Source organism: Thalassophryne amazonica, chromosome 12 (genome assembly GCF_902500255.1).
Source record: "Thalassophryne amazonica chromosome 12, fThaAma1.1, whole genome shotgun sequence".
Classification (NCBI taxonomy): domain Eukaryota; kingdom Metazoa; phylum Chordata; class Actinopteri; order Batrachoidiformes; family Batrachoididae; genus Thalassophryne; species Thalassophryne amazonica.
Window position 1 is genome coordinate 77,076,780 of NC_047114.1, and position 23,473 is coordinate 77,100,252.

General features: G+C 42.7%; 1 protein-coding gene across 2 annotated transcripts in view; it reads right to left on the minus strand.

Annotated features, from left to right (window-relative positions):
• Window positions 1–23,473, minus strand: part of rock1 (Rho-associated, coiled-coil containing protein kinase 1) — a 113,609-nt gene that overhangs the window by 27,784 nt on the left and 62,352 nt on the right. For both annotated transcript variants that reach the window (XM_034183423.1, XM_034183422.1), the window contains exons 2-9: window positions 17,048–17,129; window positions 9,887–9,987; window positions 9,547–9,684; window positions 9,152–9,327; window positions 6,557–6,641; window positions 5,878–6,022; window positions 5,477–5,615; window positions 827–918 (exon numbers count right to left, since the gene is read on the minus strand). In XM_034183423.1, the coding sequence (XP_034039314.1) occupies window positions 827–918; window positions 5,477–5,615; window positions 5,878–6,022; window positions 6,557–6,641; window positions 9,152–9,327; window positions 9,547–9,684; window positions 9,887–9,987; window positions 17,048–17,129 (958 nt within the window). The remainder of the gene's footprint in view (window positions 1–826; window positions 919–5,476; window positions 5,616–5,877; window positions 6,023–6,556; window positions 6,642–9,151; window positions 9,328–9,546; window positions 9,685–9,886; window positions 9,988–17,047; window positions 17,130–23,473) is intronic.

Sequence of the window (23,473 nt, forward strand, 5' to 3'; positions counted from 1 at the left end):
GATCTTCCCCTTCCGACAATCTTAAGGACGCCCCAACCATCGGGATGATGCTAAAGATAATCTCATCAGATATTCCTGCTGTGTGTGGTGTGTTAAGAGCACTCTGATCTGCTCGGAAGGATGTCAGGAGGGCTCCAATCGCAAAACAGGGATATTCAACATGTTGGGTGTTTTTGGCCCGATATTGCAGCGTGTTGTGTCTGCTGAATGTGACGTGCAGCCACTCAGAAAGTGAGGTGATGGACGTATGGAGCGGAAAATAAAATCAAAACAGCTGTTCTGACTTACCAGAAAGTCCGGTGGTCATGATGTCTCCACTCCTTTAAAGAACGCCTTTTCTTTTTCTTTTTGTATTGTTTTTCCCCCGTTTTAAATAGTCCACAAAATATCTCCGTTTGTTTACTCTGAAGTCACGTTTAATCTCGAGAGATTTTCAGAGATTTCCTGTCTGAGCTGTGAATGTTCATGTGTGAAATCTGTTCGTGTGTGAAATCTGTTCATGTGTGGTGTTGTTTTCCTGCTGAACACCACACACTGTACGACCAAAACTGTTAGATCTATGATTTTTTTTATCTTCACGTGTGTGGTCTCTCAGGTTTTGGAAACCTAAAGATAATTTTAAAATCCTGTCGTGTGAACCAGACTTAAGGAAAGTCAGTAAAATATATGTAAGCTATCTTAACCCATTTATGCCCAGATTTTTTTTTATAAGTGGAAAAAGTTGTATTAGTATCTTTGAGATTTTTTTTATTGTGAGCAGAAAATGACAGTGATACACTTTGTTGCCAGTGGGGCAAAACAGGTTAATAGCAAAAATGTTCTTTACTCTCTCTGATGTTGTCCCATGTCCACTGATCATTCTTGAAGAAAGGATGCCTCTTGATCTCATCGACACCATTCCGACCAAGTCGAACATCCCTGTTGGGGTCGGGGGGGCGACACAATTTGAGTATCAGGATGAGCATTTGTCAGCACGTCTTTAAACATTCATTGTGGAAGCAAATTTAAATCAAGAATCCTTACAAACAGACTCTTAACACTATGAGCCCCAACTTAATCTACCGCGCACAGCACAAGTTCATTCATGGCACGTCAGACTCCTTTTTGCTATTTAAACGTGATGCAATCTCAGTGTCAAGTTGAGTGCTGGTTGCCAAGGGGTTGGATTTGTCATCTTCAGTAATCATGGGTGGGTTTTTGGGTTAGGAATCAATCAGAAGAATATCATCTGTCCTCCCCTTTAAGCCAGAGTGCACCAGGCTCACGGCAGTCTGCTTTGAGAAAGCAGACTTAAGTCCAAGTTTTTTCTGGCAAATTAAGAGACCTGCGCCATCCTGTCAGGACACGCCAGCAAACATGAACCATGAAAGCTCCTTCCTTTACGTTTAGTTTGGTTACATTTACTTCTGCGTACAAGCAAAGTACATGCGTGTGTGATAAAAAGAGTTGGGTATAGTTTGGTTTTTCTGCGATACCAGTGCTAAACCAATACCTTTAAACAGTGACTAAACGGTGCCTGAGCCTATACTTTATTAAAAAGGACACCACAAAGATTGACTACAGTAATTGGTGTTTTTCATTGCTACTGCAAATGTGCACTGCAAATGCAATATTTTAACACCTTAAATATACAGGTAGATATAAATAAATATGCAACAAATTTACACAAAATGGGATTAAAATGTTAGTGTTTCATTTTTACACAGCATTATTTCTAAAGTGTGCGGGGGGGGCATACGAGCACTGTTTCCCTTCATCAGCCTTCGTTTTAAAACCAGTTAAGGCCTAGCCTGCAACTTAAAAAACTTTTTTTTCTTTTTACGTGAAACTGTATTATAGACTGCTGAAAAAAACCCTTCAATGGTTCTAAGTTGTCACTTTATCATTTTACATTTTTGTGGATTTTCACAAGCTGTGGAGAGTTGCGCTCATCTGAAAAGAGTTTACTGATGTACGCCTGTACGCCACACTGACAGGTGGTTCATATGTAGTGTTTGTGTGAATTTCTTTATGAAAGTCAATTTTGATTTGACCGTTTTTGTGAGGGATCATCAGTGCAGATGATTCTGGACAGAAGAGTCCTGAAGATTCAAAGTTTTTGGATGTGACATTTTAGGTCCTTACTGCCGGTTCAGATAGGGCCAGAATTTATACACGCCACACACACGAGGCAGGCGCTTGTGTGGCGTATATAAATTTCGGCCCAAACTGAACCAGCCGTAAGGATCTAAAGAGTCACCTCCAAAAACTTTGAATGATCAGGAATCGTCTGGACTCACGAAGTCCTCATTGCTGACATTTTTTTTCCTCCTCGCCCGAGGAGGAAGAAAAGAGATCCAGAACCCACTCCAGATGAACAAATCATCACCATTCAGGAAGGAATCATGCTTCAAATGGTCGAAACTATTGTAATATGGCAAGGTAAGCTGATTTTAAGTGGTGGGTTTTTTTTTTTGGCAACTTCATTAACTCACGGTATGATTTTGTGGACCCCAACTCATGTGAGTTAACGGGGCTCACCTATATATATGACAAATCTCTGGGTGTATATGCACCTCTTTTGTCTTCAATCAATCAATTCAATCAATTTTTTTATATAGCGCCAAATCACAACAAACAGTTGCCCCAAGGCGCTTTATATTGTAAGGCAAGGCCATACAATAATTATGTAAAACCCCAACGGTCAAAACGACCCCCTGTGAGCAAGCACTTGGCTACAGTGGGAAGGAAAAACTCCCTTTTAACAGGAAGAAACCTCCAGCAGAACCAGGCTCAGGGAGGGGCAGTCTTCTGCTGGGACTGGTTGGGGCTGAGGGAGAGAACCAGGAAAAAGACATGCTGTGGAGGGGAGCAGAGATCGATCACTAATGATTAAATGCAGAGTGGTGCATACAGAGCAAAAAGAGAAAGAAACAGTGCATCATGGGAACCCCCCAGCAGTCTACGTCTATAGCAGCATAACTAAGGGATGGTTCAGGGTCACCTGATCCAGCCCTAACTATAAGCTTTAGCAAAAAGGAAAGTTTTAAGCCTAATCTTAAAAGTAGAGAGGGTGTCTGTCTCCCTGATCTGAATTGGGAGCTGGTTCCACAGGAGAGGAGCCTGAAAGCTGAAGGCTCTGCCTCCCATTCTACTCTTACAAACCCTAGGAACTACAAGTAAGCCTGCAGTCTGAGAGCGAAGCGCTCTATTGGGGTGATATGGTACTACGAGGTCCCTAAGATAAGATGGGACCTGATTATCCAAAACCTTATAAGTAAGAAGAAGAATTTTAAATTCTATTCTAGAATTAACAGGAAGCCAATGAAGAGAGGCCAATATGGGTGAGATATGCTCTCTCCTTCTAGTCCCCGTCAGTACTCTAGCTGCAGCATTTTGAATTAACTGAAGGCTTTTTAGGGAACTTTTAGGACAACCTGATAATAATGAATTACAATAGTCCAGCCTAGAGGAAATAAATGCATGAATTAGTTTTTCAGCATCACTCTGAGACAAGACCTTTCTGATTTTAGAGATATTGCGTAAATGCAAAAAAGCAGTCCTACATATTTGTTTAATATGCGCTTTGAATGACATATCCTGATCAAAAATGACTCCAAGATTTCTCACAGTATTACTAGGGGCCAGGGCAATGCCATCCAGAGTAAGGATCTGGTTAGACACCATGTTTCTAAGATTTGTGGGGCCAAGTACAATAACTTCAGTTTTATCTGAGTTTAAAAGCAGGAAATTAGAGGTCATCCATGTCTTTATGTCTGTAAGACAATCCTGCAGTTTAGCTAATTGGTGTGTGTCCTCTGGCTTCATGGATAGATAAAGCTGGGTATCATCTGCGTAACAATGAAAATTTAAGCAATACCGTCTAATAATACTGCCTAAGGGAAGCATGTATAAAGTGAATAAAATTGGTCCTAGCACAGAACCTTGTGGAACTCCATAATTAACTTTAGTCTGTGAAGAAGATTCCCCATTTACATGAACAAATTGTAATCTATTAGACAAATATGATTCAAACCACCGCAGCGCAGTGCCTTTAATACCTATGGCATGCTCTAATCTCTGTAATAAAATTTTATGGTCAACAGTATCAAAAGCAGCACTGAGGTCTAACAGAACAAGCACAGAGATGAGTCCACTGTCCAAGGCCATAAGAAGATCATTTGTAACCTTCACTAATGCTGTTTCTGTACTATGATGAATTCTAAAACCTGACTGACTCTTCAAATAGACCATTCCTCTGCAGATGATCAGTTAGCTGTTTTACAACTACCCTTTCAAGAATTTTTGAGAGAAAAGGAAGGTTGGAGATTGGCCTATAATTAGCTAAGATAGCTGGGTCAAGTGATGGCTTTTTAAGTAATGGTTTAATTACTGCCACCTTAAAAGCCTGTGGTACATAGCCAACTAACAAAGATAGATTGATCATATTTAAGATCGAAGCATTAAATAATGGTAGGGCTTCCTTGAGCAGCCTGGTAGGAATGGGGTCTAATAAACATGTTGATGGTTTGGATGAAGTAACTAATGAAAATAACTCAGACAGAACAATCGGAGAGAAAGAGTCTAACCAAATACAGGCATCACTGAAAGCAGCCAAAGATAACGATACGTCTTTGGGATGGTTATGAGTAATTTTTTCTCTAATAGTTAAAATTTTGTTAGCAAAGAAAGTCATGAAGTCATTACTAGTTAAAGTTAATGGAATACTCAGCTCAATAGAGCTCTGACTCTTTGTCAGCCTGGCTACAGTGCTGAAAAGAAACCTGGGGTTGTTCTTATTTTCTTCAATTAGTGATGAGTAGAAATATGTCCTAGCTTTACGGAGGGCTTTTTTATAGAGCAACAGACTCTTTTTCCAGGCTAAGTGAAGATCTTCTAAATTAGTGAGACGCCATTTCCTCTCCAACTTACGGGTTATCTGCTTTAAGCTACGAGTTTGTGAGTTATACCACGGAGTCAGGCACTTCTGATTTAAAGCTCTCTTTTTTAGAGGAGCTACAGCATCAAAAGTTGAAAGTTTAACTTCACCCTTTCATTGGTGTCAAATACAAATTAAAAAAAATAAATAAATTCTGGCCTAGCCGGGGTTCTTCTTGGCCTGGCAGTCTGGCAGGCCTCTAATAGTGTAGGGGAACTCTCATCTGCTTTGATTATTTGGTCTGTTGGCTTTGTTTGCATTTTCACACACTTTCTTTCACACCTGCCCAAACAAATCACAGAAAGGGGGAAAATGTTTTAAGTCCGTCTTAACCGGGCTAAAAATTGATGATGTAAGAACAGCTCAGGCACTCAGACGGGACCAAAATGAAGCATCAAAACCTACGTTCTGATTCAGTTTTAAATATCGATAGTATATGTAGGAACTGGTGCTGTACTGGAACCAGATTTCAGTGCCCAGAACTAGTTGCGAGTCTGCCTATGTAAGGTGAGCATAAGGACCCTCTTTATTTACTAATACTTGGTCTCAGTATTTAACCTGTCAGTCAGGAAAGCACAGATGAGATTCTTGGCATCGTTGGAGATGTCGCTGTCGTCAGGGAAAGTGAGGGCATTCTTGTGGTTCATAATTTTGCTGTACGTCCCCACCAGTGAGTCTGCATAGAACGGAGTATCACCTGCAAACAAGACAAGCCAAAGTAATGGGTTATTGCTACATCCACAGCAAATGTAATGAACAAACTTTCATACACTGAAGACAGAAACATCACAAAAAGTACAGAATCTAAAACTCTTTAGAATTTTAGAATGATAAAAATATTCCTTGATTTTGATATGAACAATGATGAAGCCCCTAATAATGTGACATTAACAGAAATAACAATTAAAAAAAACAATCTTAACTTGTTGACATTTCTGCCAAAAACATCTTCAACTCACCAACAAGCATTTCATACAGGAACACCCCTACTGACCACCAGTCACACTCTCTGCCATAATATCCATCCCCTCCTTGGGATTTTAGTACCTCAGGTGAAATGTAGTCTGGAGTTCCCACTGCTGTGTCACATCGTACCATACCATCCTAAAGGAGAGTGGCAAACATAAAAAAATAATAAGAAAGAAAGAAAGAAACTCACTATTTCAATAACTTTTTCATTAATCCATCACATGCAGAATGTTGATATTTAGAGAATATCTATAGTTGTGCTCAAACACTTACATACCCTGGCAGAATTTTTGATTTTTTTGGCCATTTTTCAGAGAACAGGAATGATTAAAAAAAAAACTTTTTTTTTTCCACACTTATGGTTAGTGGTTGGGTGAAGCCATTTATTGTCTAACAACTGTTTACTATTTTTAAATCATAATGACAACAGAAACGACCCAAATGACACTGATCAAAAGTTTATATACCCCTATTCTTAATACGGTTTATTGCCCCCTTTAACATCAATGACAGCTTGGAGTCTTTTGTGGTAGTTGTGGATGAGGCTCTCTGATGGTAAAACTGCCACTGAATATGTCTTAGACTTTATTTGCACTGTGCACAGTTTCTCCAATCTAGAGCCCTACGGACAATACACTAGTATACATTAAAGAACACTGGCTATTATACCTTGTTCATTTTCATGCAAGTTCCAAAGTCTGCCAGTTTTAAGTGGCCTGCTTTGTCTAGCAACATGTTATCAGGCTTCACATCCCTTAAAAGACAAAAAAAGAAAAAACAATTAAAGTCATGTATGTCACAAGAAAAATGAGATACAAAGCACAGCCATGTCATTGAAATATTTCAGTTCTGATAGAAATGCTCAGGTTCACACTTTTATGTCATACATACTGCAAAAGAAAAAGAATATTCAAAGAGAATATTTGTTTCTCATTCTATGGGTATACAAAGAACCATATTTAGTTAGCAAAATTTGCTTGCATCGCTGTCAGCTTTTCAATGGGTTCAGAGTGATGTGTATGATCTAGTAAGTAAGTAAAAATTTATTTATATAACACCTCTCAAGCTAAAAATCACAAAGTGCTTCACATAAGAACAAAGAAATTAAAAACAGTAGAAACATAAAACAGATAAAACTAGGTAAAAGCCAGCCTATACAAATGCGTCTTGAGCTTCAGTTTAACATTTCAATTGAGTCCACATAACGTAGGCCCAAAGGCAATGTATTCCACATTTTAGGAGTCACCACCTCGAAAGCACAGTCTCCCCTGGTCTTCAATCTTGTCCAAGTCAGAACCAACAGGCCCAGATCCAAAGACCTCAGATGCCTGCTTGGCACATACGGATTTAGTAGCTCGGTAATATAAGGTGGCCGTGCAGCGCTCTAAATGTCAGGACAAAAATTTGAAATTGAAGTCTAAAATGGACAAGGAGCCAGTGCAAAGTGAAAAGAATCGGAGTTACATGTGACCTCTTTGATGACCCCTTAAGAAGCCTTGCAGCTGCATTCTGGACCATTTGTAAGTGGTCCGGAGAGGACTTGCTGAGACAATAAAAAAAAAAAAAAACAGCGAGTTACAATAGGACAGTGCAGTTTCGTTTGAACCCCTGTATAATACTGCAGGATTTGACCACATCCCGAGACAGCCGGCATGAATACGACACAGAATCCCCAGGTGGAGTGTGGGAGTTTCAGCACAAACCATTCAACCCAGCTCGCTAAACTTGAATGCATACTCACCGTCACCTAGTGGAGGTGCCGGTTTAAGACGTGCAAGTTTAAAATGGTTTCCGCTGAAACCCCCATCCTCTGAATTGTTTGTGCTGACACTCACACACTCCACCCGGGGATTAGTCTCTCCCCACAGTGTTACTTCTAATGGAAAAATGGTGTACTGTTTCGTTTTCAGTTGCAATCACTGAATCAGTTGTAAAAAGTGCAGGGTTTTTTTTTTTCAGTTCACAGTAGAGAAGAGAAGATGACGCAAATGGGAGAGGTCATGTCGGTAAGTGTTAGCCTTCACACCTAGCTAGAGTAGCTGCGTTCTCTCGCCTGCAAAACCACTTCGACACATTTGAGCTCTGGTGTTGCAGACCGAACGGTCTGCCCCTAAAAACTGGTCCGCCCTGCCTCCACTGCGCATGCATCATTTTGGAGCTCAGCCGCTCGTCTGAGACAGAGTCTTTTCACCCAAAGCAATCAAATGGATTAATGTGATTATTAACCATCAGATAAAGTAAAACCTCTTAAATCATTCTAAAGTCAGTTCATGCAGAAACAAGGCCGTTTTAAGCAGAAATGCGGTGATACTCTGTGACACTCTGAAATGACCGATGCGCAGTGAATGCATCAGGTAGCAGCTCGTGTAGCAGCTCGTGCAGCAGCTCGTGTAGCAGCGGTGCTCTGATCGCTTCCGCCATCTTTTATGATTAAATAATGCTGAATTTATGTGGAAATGATTGTTGTACAAAAGCTTCAGATATCTGTCGCTGAGATAGATGATAACTGGAGTGAAGTTTGAAGCAGAAACAAGATGATTATCCGTAAACTGCGGCTAATAACGCATGCACAGCGAAGGCAAGGCAGACCAATTTTTAGGGGAGACCTTTAGGTCAGCGACACTGGGTCATAAATAAACTGCAACACATGTCCACTTTCCACCGCATTTTTGCTTTGTTTGCGTGTAATTTGCCCAAAAACCCAGAGAAAGTGCAACATTTCTGATAAAAATTACGTCATATTTCACCCCTTTAGAGCCAACCCTCAAACAAGCTGTGGTGCCCAATAATCCAGATGTGATGAGACGTCTGGCCTATGTAATGTTGATAGGCAACAAAAAATCTGCAGAGTTCCCATACTGGTTCCTTTACAACTTCAGCTGCTTCAAATGGACTAACATGTCACGCACACATGAGCACAATAAATCCATTTGACACCATTTATCCTGGGCTGGGTTGGGCTGGCCACAGGTCACTGAGAGCAAACATAAGTCGCTTTCTTGGTCACATTAACAGCAAAAATATCAAAATGTTCAGGGAAAAAAGTCATCTAACTTGTCTGTGGATTCATAACGCGTGCTTTCATTTCTTTCTATATTTTTCCAATTCTAAATAAACTCCATGTGGTACCTCTTTCCATTTGTTGCTTGTGTCTCTGTGTAATGGTGATGTCTGTCTGGCACCAGGAGTCCCTGAGACAAGGCGACTTATAACTGTTCTGTTTGGCCACAGTTAATGAGAAAGCTGAGATGTTTATTCAGTCACCTGTGGATAAAGCCCATAGCGTGAATTCCATCCAGAGCGAGCACAACCTCCGCTGTGTAAAAGCGCGCCCACTTCTCTGGTACATCGTAGTTACTCATCAAGTTAACCAAATCCCCACCGGGCATGTACTCCATCACCATGTAGAGGTAGCGATCATCCTGGAAAGCAAAGAAGAGCTGCACAATGGAAAAGAGAGAGAATTAATGAGTTTCAAAAATGATCATCACAAAAAGACTGCAAACCTTTTTTGGCCACATAATGTCTGACAGCCTGCTGCTCTGGATCAATACAACAGTAAAATCTAAATGGAGTTGACAGACATATATGTGATCACTGACACATTAGTCTCAGCAGTTTTTAAGGCTTTTTTTTTTTTTCCTCCAACCATGTCATACCTGCACAACCCATGCACTGTCAGCAAAAGCCATGATGTCCCTCTCCTCCCAAAAGAAAGCAGAGTCTGACCTCTTGATCATCTCAAACTTGCTTAGCAGCTTCATGGCATATACCTTTCTTGTGGCTTTGTGTCTTACCTACAAAAAATCAAAATACTTTATTTATTCAAGTCCTTCTGACAAATGTCTAACATCTGTTATAGAATGGAAAAGGAAAAAATTATAAAATGTAACAACATTTTTCTTAATGGACAATAAATTTACGTATGAATAATGTGCAATCAAAATGTAACATTTACATTTATTCTTAATTATTCAAGTCCAAGACAAAATAACTCACCAACTGCACCTCTCCAAAAGCTCCCCTTCCAATAACTTTAACCACTTCATAATCTTCCGCTTTCATGCGTAGATCACGGATTTTATTTATGGTGTCTTTGTCTGGAGGAGAAAAAAAAAAAAAAAAAAAAGGAGGTGAAGGTACTCATTTTAAACGACGTCTCACGTTTAACATCCCAGTTAGTAAGACAACATAAATGTACTCATGACTGTAAGTGTCTTTGCACACGTGCTAATAATTAATGATCTCTGATCTATTTTATTCCTCTCACTCTGAGCGTTAGCAGATGCATTTCCGGAAAACGTTTCACTCAGCAATTCTCTGCACTTTTCAGTGTGTGACATCCATATCAGCAAAACCGAAACATCCCAATGACTGACAGACAGAGAGAAATGAACCTGCTCCGTCCAAACACGAAGCTTCTGAGCTGCTGTTTGAAAGTGATGGCTCGGATTTACAGAGAGCAGATGACACGCTTCACCCCGAAACTCTTAACTTTTTCAGTGTGTTGGATTTTGGAGCTTAAAGTGTGGTGACACACTGTTTGCGTCAATGCTGGTTTACTGAAGCTGATGTGGATGTAGGCACATCTGACACTGTTTTTAACAGACTGCCTGGACACGGAGATGGATTTGTTACATTGGAAAAAGTCAGAATACATTATTTCCAGGGGTTCGTGGATATTATTTTACATGCTACGATCAAGAGAGAGGCAGAGCTGCAGCTGGCGATCTTATGCGTGCACGCATTTCTTTGCTGTGTGAAGTTTACATTTGGAAATTAATCCACAACACGATGGTGAGTGTGACATGTTCCCCTTTTGTGGCTAGATTTCTTTTTCTGTGACAGTGTAAATTAATTGTGTGTGTGTGTGTGTGTGTGTGTGTGTGTGTGTGTGTGTGTGTGTGTGTGTGTGTGTGTGTGTGTGTGTGTGTGTGTGTGTGTGTGTGTGTGTGAGATTTTATTGATAACAGCACTCATACTTCATTGTGCACAAAGCTGAACTTGGAGCAGAAATGGTTATTGACAGGCTGCGTTTATGACTCATGGCAGTGGAGGTGCACATAAACCTCCTTGGAGCCGCAGCTGTTACTGTGACTACATCAAAATTAACAGTTATCACTTAAAAGCGAGTCATCAAAACACGACATTACACTTATATCAACTTTGGAATTAATCTGTGCCTCCATTCTTAACGTTATCAGCTGCATTCCACTGTGATGCTTCTAGCTGCAATGTCACCTGTCGGATACTCACGGGTACTTTGTTTTCGGACTATCTCCATAGCTGTTTGTTGTGAAAAGCATATACAATGGTCCCTCGCTATAACGCGGTTCACCTTTCGCGGCGTTGCAGTTTCGCAGATTTTTTTTGTTGTGCAATTTTGCATGCTTTTTTTTTTTTTTTTTAAACACTGCATTGTGTTCTGCGTCCTTATCAGGTGTGCCGGTCGCGGCACCGCGACTGCTGTCACTGCCTCCTATGCGCTTACTGCATCTGCGGGCTTGGTAAATGCTGCAGCGGGCCACTCACACCGCCCCCCTGTCTGCTGTGCAAGCTGCGGCCAACTCTGGCAACAAGACCATAGAATACGCTAACTGTTTTGATGCGGAGCACTCCGCCAGTCCACAAGGATAGACTTGCGGGAAAAATCCGCAGCGCCCGCTGCATGGTCTCGGTAACCGCAGCCACAGAGCTCCGTGGCCATGACTTGGATTCTTTGCGGGACCCGCATCCATACCCCCGGAGGCAGTGAGCGAAGGGAGAGCACGCGCATTGTGTTCTGCGTGTGTCTGTTTATAATGTTCGCGCCCAGAACAAAGAAAGAGAGTGTTTACACAGGAGAGAAAAGTGAGAAAATGTTCATGCCTGTTTGAGAAAAGTGTATAAAGTGTGTAGTGAGGAGTTTTACAGCCTTAAAACATCTATAATAATTGTAAAAACTAACGCTGACTACTTTGCGGATTTCGCCTATTGCGGGTTATTTTTAGAACGTAACTCCCGCAATAAACGAGGGACCACTGTACTTTGAAACCAGTCACGGAAGTGCACAAAGTAATCCTGGTGGATCATCGGATGGTCACTAACAGCCTAAATCTAAATTATGATTTTGGTGCGACATATCCTTTCAGGGTGTTTTGCACTAACACTATCAATGATGACAAGATCATCATAGTATAGAGAATAAAAGTTGTTTTTAGGCAGTTATTTTAGTATGAAACTGAAGTTTTAAGAAAGATCAACATGGAAAGAGCAGCAATGGCTGTAAGGCTGATTACAGCGAACCAAAACAGACCTGTGCTTATACAAAGGCCATGAACCTGACAAGCCTCTGCAGCCTGTGGATCGCCTCTGTCAAAGACCCAGGTGTCATGCAGACACTCACTACTAACTTTGGTTTAAGCAATAGTTTTTACATTTTACTGCATTTCAGTTTCAAAATAAAACCATTAATAATCATGATTTTTACCACAGGTATGAAAATACAACTGAATTTAATTGTGTTTTACTCTCCTGTAGTTGGCATTTTTGTTGTTGTTGCATAATCAACAGTTGGTGAACTTGAACATCCCAATATCCACATGCAGCAGAGGGTGATATCCCAAGAGATATTCAGGTTGTTTGCAAACCTTTCCAAAAGTGACTTTGCCTGTGTACAGCTAAGAGAGAACAAGAACTTTTGTTTCTTACTGAAACTTGGCCTCTTCAGAGTCATGTTGCAATGCTAACCCCCTGAGGGGAGACAGCATTAAGAATTCAGCCAAATTTGGTCATAGTTGAACTAGGCAGGAAAATAGTCAAGTCACATGGGTCACTGCTGGCACGGAAATCTATGGACATGGGGTGTACAGGGGCGGCCAAATTCTATCCAAAAATAAAATTCAAGGCCTGAGTTCTTAGAATATTTATGTCATTTCCACATGGAACAGAGTTTCCTCAAAATGATGAGTTCTAATTGTATAAATGCAGTAGCCCAAATTATAACTAAAGATCTGTGCATAGGTTCCAAGAATGATAGCCTCCACTCTGACATAGTTGCTGCTTGCATGTATTATTTGTCACTGAAGATGTCCAATGAGAATTATTTTCCTTCACACACATATTAAGCACAACCTCGCCTGTGTGACTTTACATTTTTTTTCATTCTGACATACTGTATTAACACAATTAACCTAAATTCAAACAAAAAAATAAAATGCAATTTTTTTATGTGAAAACCACAAATATGTTCAACAAACCAATTTTATAACTTGGGATGTAAATATAAATAGGAAATTAAAAAAAAAAAACGTATGTATAATTGTAGCAAACAACAAAGTTATATATATAAGTTATATATACAACTATTTACATTAAAATGCAGGAAATACTTCAGGTGTTTTTTTGTACAACTATTTACAAAACAATAAGATGCCACACAAATCATTTGTGCCACTCAGAAGAAAAAAGTCCTAACAGAAGACCTATCATTTTTGATTGGTGGAGATTGTGCACTTTCCTGCAAATGACAAAGGAAAAGTCATTTTTCCCCCTTGTAATTGCTCCAGTCAGAGAGGACAAAAGACAAATCCCGTACGACAAACCACAGCACAAAGAGCCGCTCCACACATTACTATAATATTCAGGAAAAAGCCTTCTCTCTTTTTGCTCAGAGTCACCACAACAGATTTGAAATGGATTTGCATCTTGATATGGCACAAGCTTTATACCAGATGCCCTTCCTGATGTAACTCCGCATGAACAATGGGCACAGATGGTCTTGAACCAGGAACCATCTGTTTGCAAGTGCACTAACCACTTGACCACCATGGGGCTGTGCAATGTGATGATAGAAAAACATTGTTTAATAAAATTCTCTATTGCATATTATGCTCTATGCTTTCATGGTGCAATTAACCACACAACAAACCAAGAAAATGTAATAAGGTGATCTCAAAGGAGCCATTAGGTCATGCTAACCTTAGCCATTAGCATTACCCTATGTGATGCTAGCAACTTCTAAAAGATGGTGTTTTCAAGACACATGAACAATTAAAGGAGAATAAAGTACGTTTAAGTGTGGTTTTTGATGTTTCGTCTGGGGTTTTTGTTTGGGTCATATTCTTCTCTACAGAGCTCCCTCTACAGCTCAGGAGTACATATGTCACAAAAATGACAAAAAAAAAATCACTGCCTTCCTTGAGCCCTGATGTAGATCCTCAAAGCCCAAACAATTAAAGAATATTAGGAGTGTGTTGGTTGTTGGCTAGAGGAGAGTAGGACATCTAACAGAACCAGGGATATCATGTTTTAGTATATGGCTGCGACACTATGCGCACTCTGATTGGCAGTCAGATATTTTCCCATATTTGGACCAGTTACCCCGAGAATAGGTCCGCAACGCATATTTTCTTCACAAACCAGGAAGCTAAAAACACGATTAGAAAAACCAAGTCGGACATGGACATACTCCATAAATGTCTAAATAGCATTTGAAAAAACACACAGATTGAAAGATCACCAGCTAACAACTGGACCATCTGTTAGCAAGTTCTTCATGGATGTGAAGCGAACAGGTCTGACTATGAGCCGTCAGCAGCTTTCATATTCGGGCAATACTGTAAGTTTGCATGTTTCTATATATAATAGCCATATAATAAATTATTAACCTCGCTTGCTTGGTCTGTACAGGGATATCAGACCTCCGTGTTTTTCGTACGGCCCTCGCTAATGCTCAGTCTGTACTGATTTCCCCATACAGACCTCACAGCTGGTTAATAATGCTTTAATCTATCTTCATAGCAGCTATCGAATATTTTTGGAATCGAATATTCTATTGATTATCTTATCGATTAATCGAGTAATCGGATAAAAAAGTACCTTTGTGTTTTTAAACAATATCAGTAGTGGCAGGGCTCTCCCTAAGCAGTGGCACAATGTTGCTGTGCCATCATGCAGATTTTAAAGTTTAGGATGTTCCCTCTCTCTGTTTTGCCAGGTTATTAATTTTTTCATATTAAGAGTTTTAGAGCTTTGCCAAACCATAAGCCCAGGCAGTCTGTGAAATGTTAAGTGCATTCTTTTTTTCCTTCTTATTGCATATTTCATTTGCACTTATTACAGTGATTTATTTAGTGTTTAGTGTATATTTCTACATGCCGTACAGAGCAGCTCAAACCAAAGTCAAATTATGTGTTTTCTGTGGATACTTGGCAAATAACAGAGCCTTTGAAAAACGGTTGTGGATTGCAGCGTTTCCACAAAAGCTGCCTGTTGATAAAAACAATTACCAAATCTGAATTAAAGCTTTTTTTAAATCATAAAACATGACTCATTTAAAGTGCGCATCCCTTTCGCTTCATCTGCGGAGGTGGAGAACGCCCAGTGGAGCAAAACATGTTTTTTAATATATATATATATATATATATATATATATATATATATAAAAATGAACACACTCCTTCACTTTACATGCGCAATAAGTCCGTTTCAGACGATCCGTGTGGACCCTTTCTCTTAAAAGGCTTTATTTTACTCAGCGTGTGGCTTTGTAAACTTGTAGCATCGCCTGCTACATTGATTAGCGCTATGGTCTGTGTTTTTTGTGGGAGCGTTACAGCGCCACATACTACAGCTTTAAACAAAGCCTCAAGGCAAAGAATTATTCGAATTACTCGAATCGTTTCAGCCCTAGGGGGGATAAGAAGATTTTAAGCCTTTAGAGTCCTCTGGGTTCATGCTCAAATGTGAAACAAAAATCTTTTAGCTTTGTTCAACCTGACAAAATGTTTTAACACTGCACAAATTTACAAAAATTACACAAATGTAACTGCCCTTCTCCAGTAAACATGGAGTCAATAGAACATTGCATTTCTTCTTATCTTGTGAGGTTGTTCATCCCTGTTGGTGTAGCAGGTGATGGCTATTTTTCCGTGTCATGCTTTAAAAATACTTATAAAACTAACAGTAATCCAATATTTTTGTTGCAAAAGAAAGCTATACGAATTATCTGTTACAAATCATATTGCGAGCCAACAAATCCACTGTTTACATATTCTAAAATTCTGGGACTTGGTTGAGTACAACACAATCCAAATTATGTATAACGTTAAAAATAAACTGTTGTCACAACATGTCCAGGATCTGTTTAAACTAAGGGACTCCAGTTACAATTTGAGAATTTTATTTTTTGAGAAATTAAGGATCCAAACTACTGCAAAAAGTCAATGTGTTTCTGTTAAAGGTGTTAACATCTGGAGCAACTGCCCTGACAATCTAAAAGTACTTGGTACTTTAGTAGGCTTTAAAAGACATTACAAGAATAATAAAAATGCTTGTTATAATTTGAAGACTTAGGTTTATTGATTTTGTTATTGCTTTCGGGATTGTGTGTTGTGTGGCATTGTTTGTCTGGTTGGGTTTTGGAAATTGGAGTTCATTGACTAATTTTGCATTTTTTTTTTTTTGTATTTGTCATCATGGGTGTATATGTGTGTGTGTATTTATGAAATTGTGTTTATTTGCATGTATATATTTCTTATTTTTATAGTATAAGGGGTGGGTATATTTATAAGCTTTGTTTCTGCCTACACCCTTTCAGTCACACGGGGTTCATTGTAGAGTTGTTTTCTTGTGAGTTTTTGTTTTTGTTGAATTGTGTGCCAAGTAAACTCATTAATTCATTAATTCATTTAAAAAAAACAATTTCATACTGGAAGTATGAAATGTTTTTTGGAGGACAATAACCAGTTTCATTAGGGTGGGTCAGTTTACGTTAAACATTGTAAACTATCAAACATGGTGTGTGTGCGTGCGCGTGTGTGTGTGTGTGTGTGTGCGTGTGTGTGTGTGTGTGTGTGTGTGTGTGTGTGTGTGTGTGTGTGTGTGCGTGTGTGTGTATCTGAGAATTATGATAAAGAGGAGCCATCAACTTTGACATCATGTGGGTCACCAACTATTGATGAAAGACCCATGGTGAGGGGCATGAAGCAGGAGACACCTATTGTGTCCAAGCCTACATAGAGGGACTGACCCAAAAAACAGCCCTGTATATTAAGCCAAAGCTTACATCTATCTCTATGGAAGAGGGGGTTTGCAAACACAAATGATTAAAGTGAAGCATATGGAGTAATACTGACATTAAGAGGTATCAAGGACAAAAGTACAATGCAAGCTACTTACATCTATTCAAAAAGTTGTCAATGCTCTTGTTTTTCCTTAGGGCAGGGAAGTCAAGGTCGTAAACCAAAGCATCCAAGCCATCCTGAGGAGAGAAGAGAAAGTTTAAAAACAAGCACAAAAAACCCTATACTCTTACCACGAATTCATTATGGGGTAATACAAAAACTGCAATATGTATCAGGAGGCTGGAAACTATATTTTGATTCAATTAATACAAACATTATGACCTGAAATACAGTAGTCACTCGCTATAACACGGTTCAACTTTCGCGGCCTCGCAGTTTCGCGGATTTTTTAGTCCAATTTTGCATGTTTTTTTTTTTTTGTTTGTTTTTTTACAGCGCATTGTGTTCTGCATCCTCATCAAGCAGGCAGGTCGCGGCACCGTGAAGGGAGAGTACGCGCATTGTGTTCTGCGTGTCTGTTTATAAGAATCTTCTCGCCCAGAAGAAAAAAAGAGTGCCAACAAGTACCCATAACTGTGTTCTTCACTCAGAAAAAGACACCTGCAGCGAGGCCTTCAGTGGAGCGGCGCCACGACGAAGAGGCGTGATCAGAGGAACTGTGAAATACTGGTCCAGTCACTATTAATAATTTCTTATGTGTCCAACCTCGTAGGTTGATCATTAAAATTAAATTTGTTAGTTCTAAAAGCCATCATAATTATTTATAAGAAAACGTTCTATTTTTATTTCTCAAACAAATGTTTGGGCCTGAAAACAGGTTGGTCTTATTTTTCTACTAAGGTATGAACTTCGAGAGTGTTTACACACGAGAGAAACGTGAGAAAATGTTAATGCCGGTTTGAGAAAACTGTATAAAGTGTGTAGTGAGGGGTTTTACAGCCTTAAAACGTCTATAATAATTGTAAAAAATAACGCTGACTACTTCACAGATTTCGCCTATTGCGGGCTATTTTTAAAACGTAACTCCCGCGATAAACGAGGGACCACTGTACACTGAAAACAACTCTATTAATATATTACACAACTCTCTTACCCTGCAAAACAAATACTACAGGAACTACAACAAAACACTGGCTTCTGTTACAACACACAGAGTGTCACTGAATTTGAAATATATAACTCCATATCAAGATATCAAATACTGCAAGTGTATCAAACTATGGGCTGTGTATTGTGTAATACTCTGCACTGACAGTGCAGTACCTCACTACAACAACATAAAATACAACCAGTGTCAGCTCATGCTAGTGACAGGGCAGAGAATCTTGACAAAACAAACAGTAGAGCTCCAACAGGGATTACGTTTAAGTAGCGTGTTGTCCGTGGGGATCCACAGGCTCTAGATTGGGTATTGTTTAAAACATAAGTAGCTGACATTTTCAAGGGCGGTGATAACTTATGCAAAGTTTCTACAATGAGCTTGAATGGCATATGAGTCCAGAATGTTTTCAGAACCTTAGACCTTTGACCTCAACAGTTTTAGAGGAAGAACTCAACCCTTTTGTTTCCTGTTAATTATGTAATTTTGCAATGTTAATTTATTGTCTTAATGTATTTACAAATTGTTTAGGTTCTTGTTATGAGAGACACACTATTATTATTATTATTAATAATATTATTATTATTGTTATTTTATTTTATTATTACTTCTATTTTGTCATGTGATTTTTAAATGAACACAATGGAAATAAGTGTTTTCACTTTCATGTCATCCATGTATCTTTACAATTATATTATGGATTTACATTGAACTTTCGAAATAAAATACATACAGAGATGCCACCTGAAGGGATGGCAGATTTCAGTCGATCACCTTCTTGATACTGTTGTGTGGGCCGCTGAAGAGGAGGTACTGCTGGCCTACCACCACCAGATGGCGCCCTGCTTGAAGTGCGGGCTTCAAGCACGAGAGGGCATTGGAGCAACCGGGAGTGACAGCTGTCACTCATCATCAGCACCAGCTGTCACTCATCCACAGTTCATCACCACCACCATAAAGGCCGGACTACAACTCCACCTCCCCGCTGAGAAATCAGCCACTAGAGAGGTAATTTCTCTGCTACACTTAACTCTGACTTAGAGTCTGAACTTCTTTCCAGCCGTGTTCCTGTGGTGTGCCTTATCTGAGGGATTGGCGTTTGGTTTGATCAGCGACGGCTTCGCTTCACACTCCAACCAGATAAGTGGTTAGACAGGAGCTGCACGAGTGTGTGATTGGAGGTGGAGGTGCTCCCTCCCAAAAGAACACTCATCAATACTGTTTCTGTTCTCTGCCAGCAGTACCAGGTCTGACAGCTGGAGACGGTGGCCACCTGGGGATCCAGGACTTGGCGGCTCCGGTGTTCTTCAGCTCCGTTGGCGGTGAAGGCCGTGTGGGATCCGGCTCGGTTCGGGACGGACGTCTCCTATCCTCAAGCCTGCCCACACGTCACGCTACATATAATTGTCTGTGCTACCAAAACTGTTTGTCTGTATTCCGTTGTGCACTTCATAACATTAAATTGTTACTGTTTGGCTTATCCATTGTCCGTTCATGTAAAGCCCCCTGTTGTGGGTCCGTGTCCCTAAACTTTCACAACAGGATTTCTCGGCCAGCGTCATGGATCCCGAGGGGCGTCAACCATCGCTTGAACAGCCAATGGAAGAGCGAGGTGCACAGGCGTCAGCAGGAGGCGTGTTAGGTGAGCTGCAGCAAATCTTAACCGCTTTCACTGCTCGGCTGGACTTAGTCACCGAGCAGAATGTGATTCTCAATCGGAGGATGGAGGCTCTCACAGCCAAGGTGGAAGCGCAGGCTAAGGGCGCTGCTGCAGCACCTCCTCCTGCTGACCGGAGGACTGAAACAGACATTCCGCTGGTCATTCAACGAACCCCCCCCCCCCCCCCACCGTCCCCTGAAGCTTACATAAGCCCTCCGGAGCCGTACGGAGGCTGTGTCGAGACGTGCGCGGACTTCTTAATGCAGTGCTCGCTCGTCTTTTCACAGCGTCCCATCATGTACGCGTCAGACGCCAGCCGGGTGGCTTACGTAATAAATCTGCTTCGAGGAGAGCCACGCGCCTGGGCTACGGCGCTCTGGGAGCAGAATTCACGGCTCCTAACGACGTATACTGGGTTTGTGAGGGAGTTCAAGCAGGTTTTTGATCACCCCCATAGAGGCGAATCTGCTTCGAACTTGCTGCTGTCAATCAGGCAGGGGTGTCGGAGCGCAGCAAAGTATGCAGTCGACTTCCGCACTGCGGCAGCGCGAGCCAGCTGGAATGCTGTTGCGCTCCGCGCCGCCTTTGTAAACGGACTGTCTCTGGTCCTTAAGGAGCACCTGGTGGCGAAGGACGAGCCGCGGGATTTAGACGGGCTTATCGACCTGGTTATACGGTTAGACAACCGATTAACAGAACACTGACGGGAGCGAGACGAAGGGCGTGGTCAGGCACAAGCTGTCCCTCTTCCTCCCGGGTCCAAAAGGGAGCCGACTTCCCCACGCTCCACAGCCAGGGCACTCCACGTGACGACAGCTCCCCCTGCTGACGTTGCTATGGAAACGAGCAGGGCCAAAAGGCGATCAGATCAGAGACAAAGGAGGCTGGTCCGTGGGGAGTGTTTTCTCTGCAGCTCAACTGAGCACACACAGAAAAAAATGCCCCAAACGGTCAATACAGCAGCACTCGTCCTTAGAGACTAGGCTAAGGGTGGGTCACAATACCCACGCGGGGAGACCCCGAAAATCTGCACGCATCCCAGTCACGATCCTGAGTGGGGATCTAAGCCTTCACGCCCCAGCACTGGTGGACAGCAGATGGGCAAGGGAAGTCGGGCTCCCTCTAGTGGCTCTACCTTCACCTTTGAAGGTACGGGCACTAGATGGCACCCTTCTTCCATTAATCACACACCAGACACAGCCAATGACATTGGTGGTGTCTGGTAATCACAGGGAGGAGATTGTGTTTTATGTAACACCTTCTACCTCCCGTGTGATATTGGGTTATCTTTGGATGATAAAACACAATCCGGGGATTGATTGGCCATCTGGGGTTGTGGCTCAGTGGAGCGAAACCTGCCACCGGGAATGTCTCGGATCCTCGGTTCCGCCTGGTGTGACAGCTAGTGAGGAGGTTAAAGTCCCCCCCAATCTGACGGCGGTGCCAAGTGAGTACTATGATCTTGCTGACGTTTTCAGCAAAGATCTGGCGTTCACCCTTCCTCCGCACCGTCCGTATGATTGTGCCATTGATTTGATCCCGGGCGTTGAGTACCCGTCCAGCAGGCTGTACAACCTCTCACGTCCTGAGCGAGAATCAATGGAGACCTACATCCGGGACTCATTAGCTGCCGGGCTGATCCGGAATTCCACCTCCCCGATGGGTGCTGGTTTCTTTTTTGTGGGCAAGAAAGACGGCGGACTCCGTCCATGCATTGATTACAGGGGGCTGAACGAAATCACGGTTCGCAACCGATACCCTCTGCCCCTGTTAGATTCAGTGTTCACGCCCCTGCATGGAGCCCAAATATTCACAAAACTGGATCTTAGGAATGCGTACCACCTGGTTCGGATCCGGAAGGGAGACGAATGGAAGACAGCATTCAACACCCCCTTAGGTCACTTTGAGTACCTGGTCATGCCGTTCGGCCTCACTAACGCCCCCGCGATGTTCCAAGCTTTGGTAAACGATGTCTTGCGGGACTTCCTGCATCGGTTTGTCTTCGTATATCTGGACGATATACTCATCTTTTCCCCGGATCCTGAGACTCATGTTACGCATGTACGTCAGGTCCTGCAGCGGTTGTTGGAGAACCGGCTGTTTGTGAAGGGCGAGAAGTGCGAGTTCCACCGTACTTCTTTGTCCTTCCTGGGGTTCATAATCTCCAACTCCGTCGCCCCTGATCCGGCCAAGGTAGCGGCGGTGAGAGATTGGCCCCAACCAACAAACCGTAGGAAACTACAACAGTTCCTCGGTTTTGCTCATTTTTACCGGAGGTTCATCAAGGGCTATAGTCAGGTGGTTAGTCCGCTGACAGCCCTGACCTCCACAAAAGTCCCCTTCACCTCGTCAGATTAGTGCGAAGCCGCATTTAGGGAGTTGAAACGCCGGTTCTCGACTGCACCAGTTCTGGTGCAGCCAGATCCAAGTCGCCAGTTCATAGTCGAAGTGGACGCCTCTGACTCAGGGATAGGAGCCGCGCTGTCCCAGAGCAGGGAGTCCGACAAGGTTCTCCACCCATGTGCCTATTTTTCCCGCAGGTTGACCCCGGCTGAAAGGAATTATGACATCGGCAATCGGGAACTTCTTGCAGTGAAGGAGGCTCTGGAGGAGTGGAGACACCTGTTGGAGGGAGCTTCGGTACCGTTCACGGTTTTCACTGACCATCGGAACCTGGAGTACATTCGGACCGCCAAGCGTCTGAACCCCAGGCAAGCCCGCTGGTCACTGTTCTTTGGGCGTTTTGACTTTCGGATCACATACCGCCCCGGGACGAAGAACAAACGATCTGACGCCCTGTCCCGGGTGCACGAAGAGGAGGTCAGGACCGAGCTGTCAGACCCAACCGAAACCATCATCCCCGAGTCCACTGGAGAAGACCGTCCGGGAGGCCCTGACACGGAACCCGGACCCGGGGACCGTCCCAAAGAACAGACTATACGTCCCACCAGAGGCCAGAGCTGCGGTTTTGGACTTCTGTCACGGTTCCAAGCTCTCCTGCCACCCGGGGGTGCGAAGAACCGTGGCAGGAGACTGCAGACCTCCTGGTCCACCATGTCGTGCGTCTGCATGGGATTCCATCGGACATTGTCTCGGATCATGGTCCTCAGTTCTCCTCCCAGGTCTGGAGGAGCTTCTGCAGGGAACTGGGGGCCACCATAAGTCTCTCGTCCTGGTACCATCCCCACACGAACGGGCAGGCAGAGCGGACGAATCAGGAACTGGAGCAGGCCCTCCGCTGCGTGACCTCCGCGCACCCGATGGCCTGGAGTGACCATCTGGCCTGGATCGAGTACGCTCATAATAGCCAGGTACCATCGGCTACCGGCCTCTCCCCGTTTGAGGTGTGTTTGGGGTACCAGCCCCCATTGTTCCCGCTAGTGGAGGGAGAGGTCGGGGTGCCCTTGGTCCAGGCCCATCTGAGGAGGTGACGTCGGGTGTGGCGTACCACCCGCACTGCCCTGCTCAAGGCCCAGACGAGGGCTAAGGCCCATGCAGACCGCCGGCGTGCCCCGGCCCCTACGTATCAGCCCGGGCAGGCGGTTTGGCTATCCACGAAGGACATTGCACTACAGGTCAAATCCCAAAAACTAAAGAACAGGCTCATTGGACCATTTTCCATACTTAAAGTCCTCAGTCCGGCCGCAGTGAAGCTGAAGCTACCAGCTTCACTGCGGATTCATCCGGTGTTCCATGTTTCACGAATCAAACCCTACCACACATCAACTCTCTGCACCCCCGGACCGGCGCCGCCTCCTGCC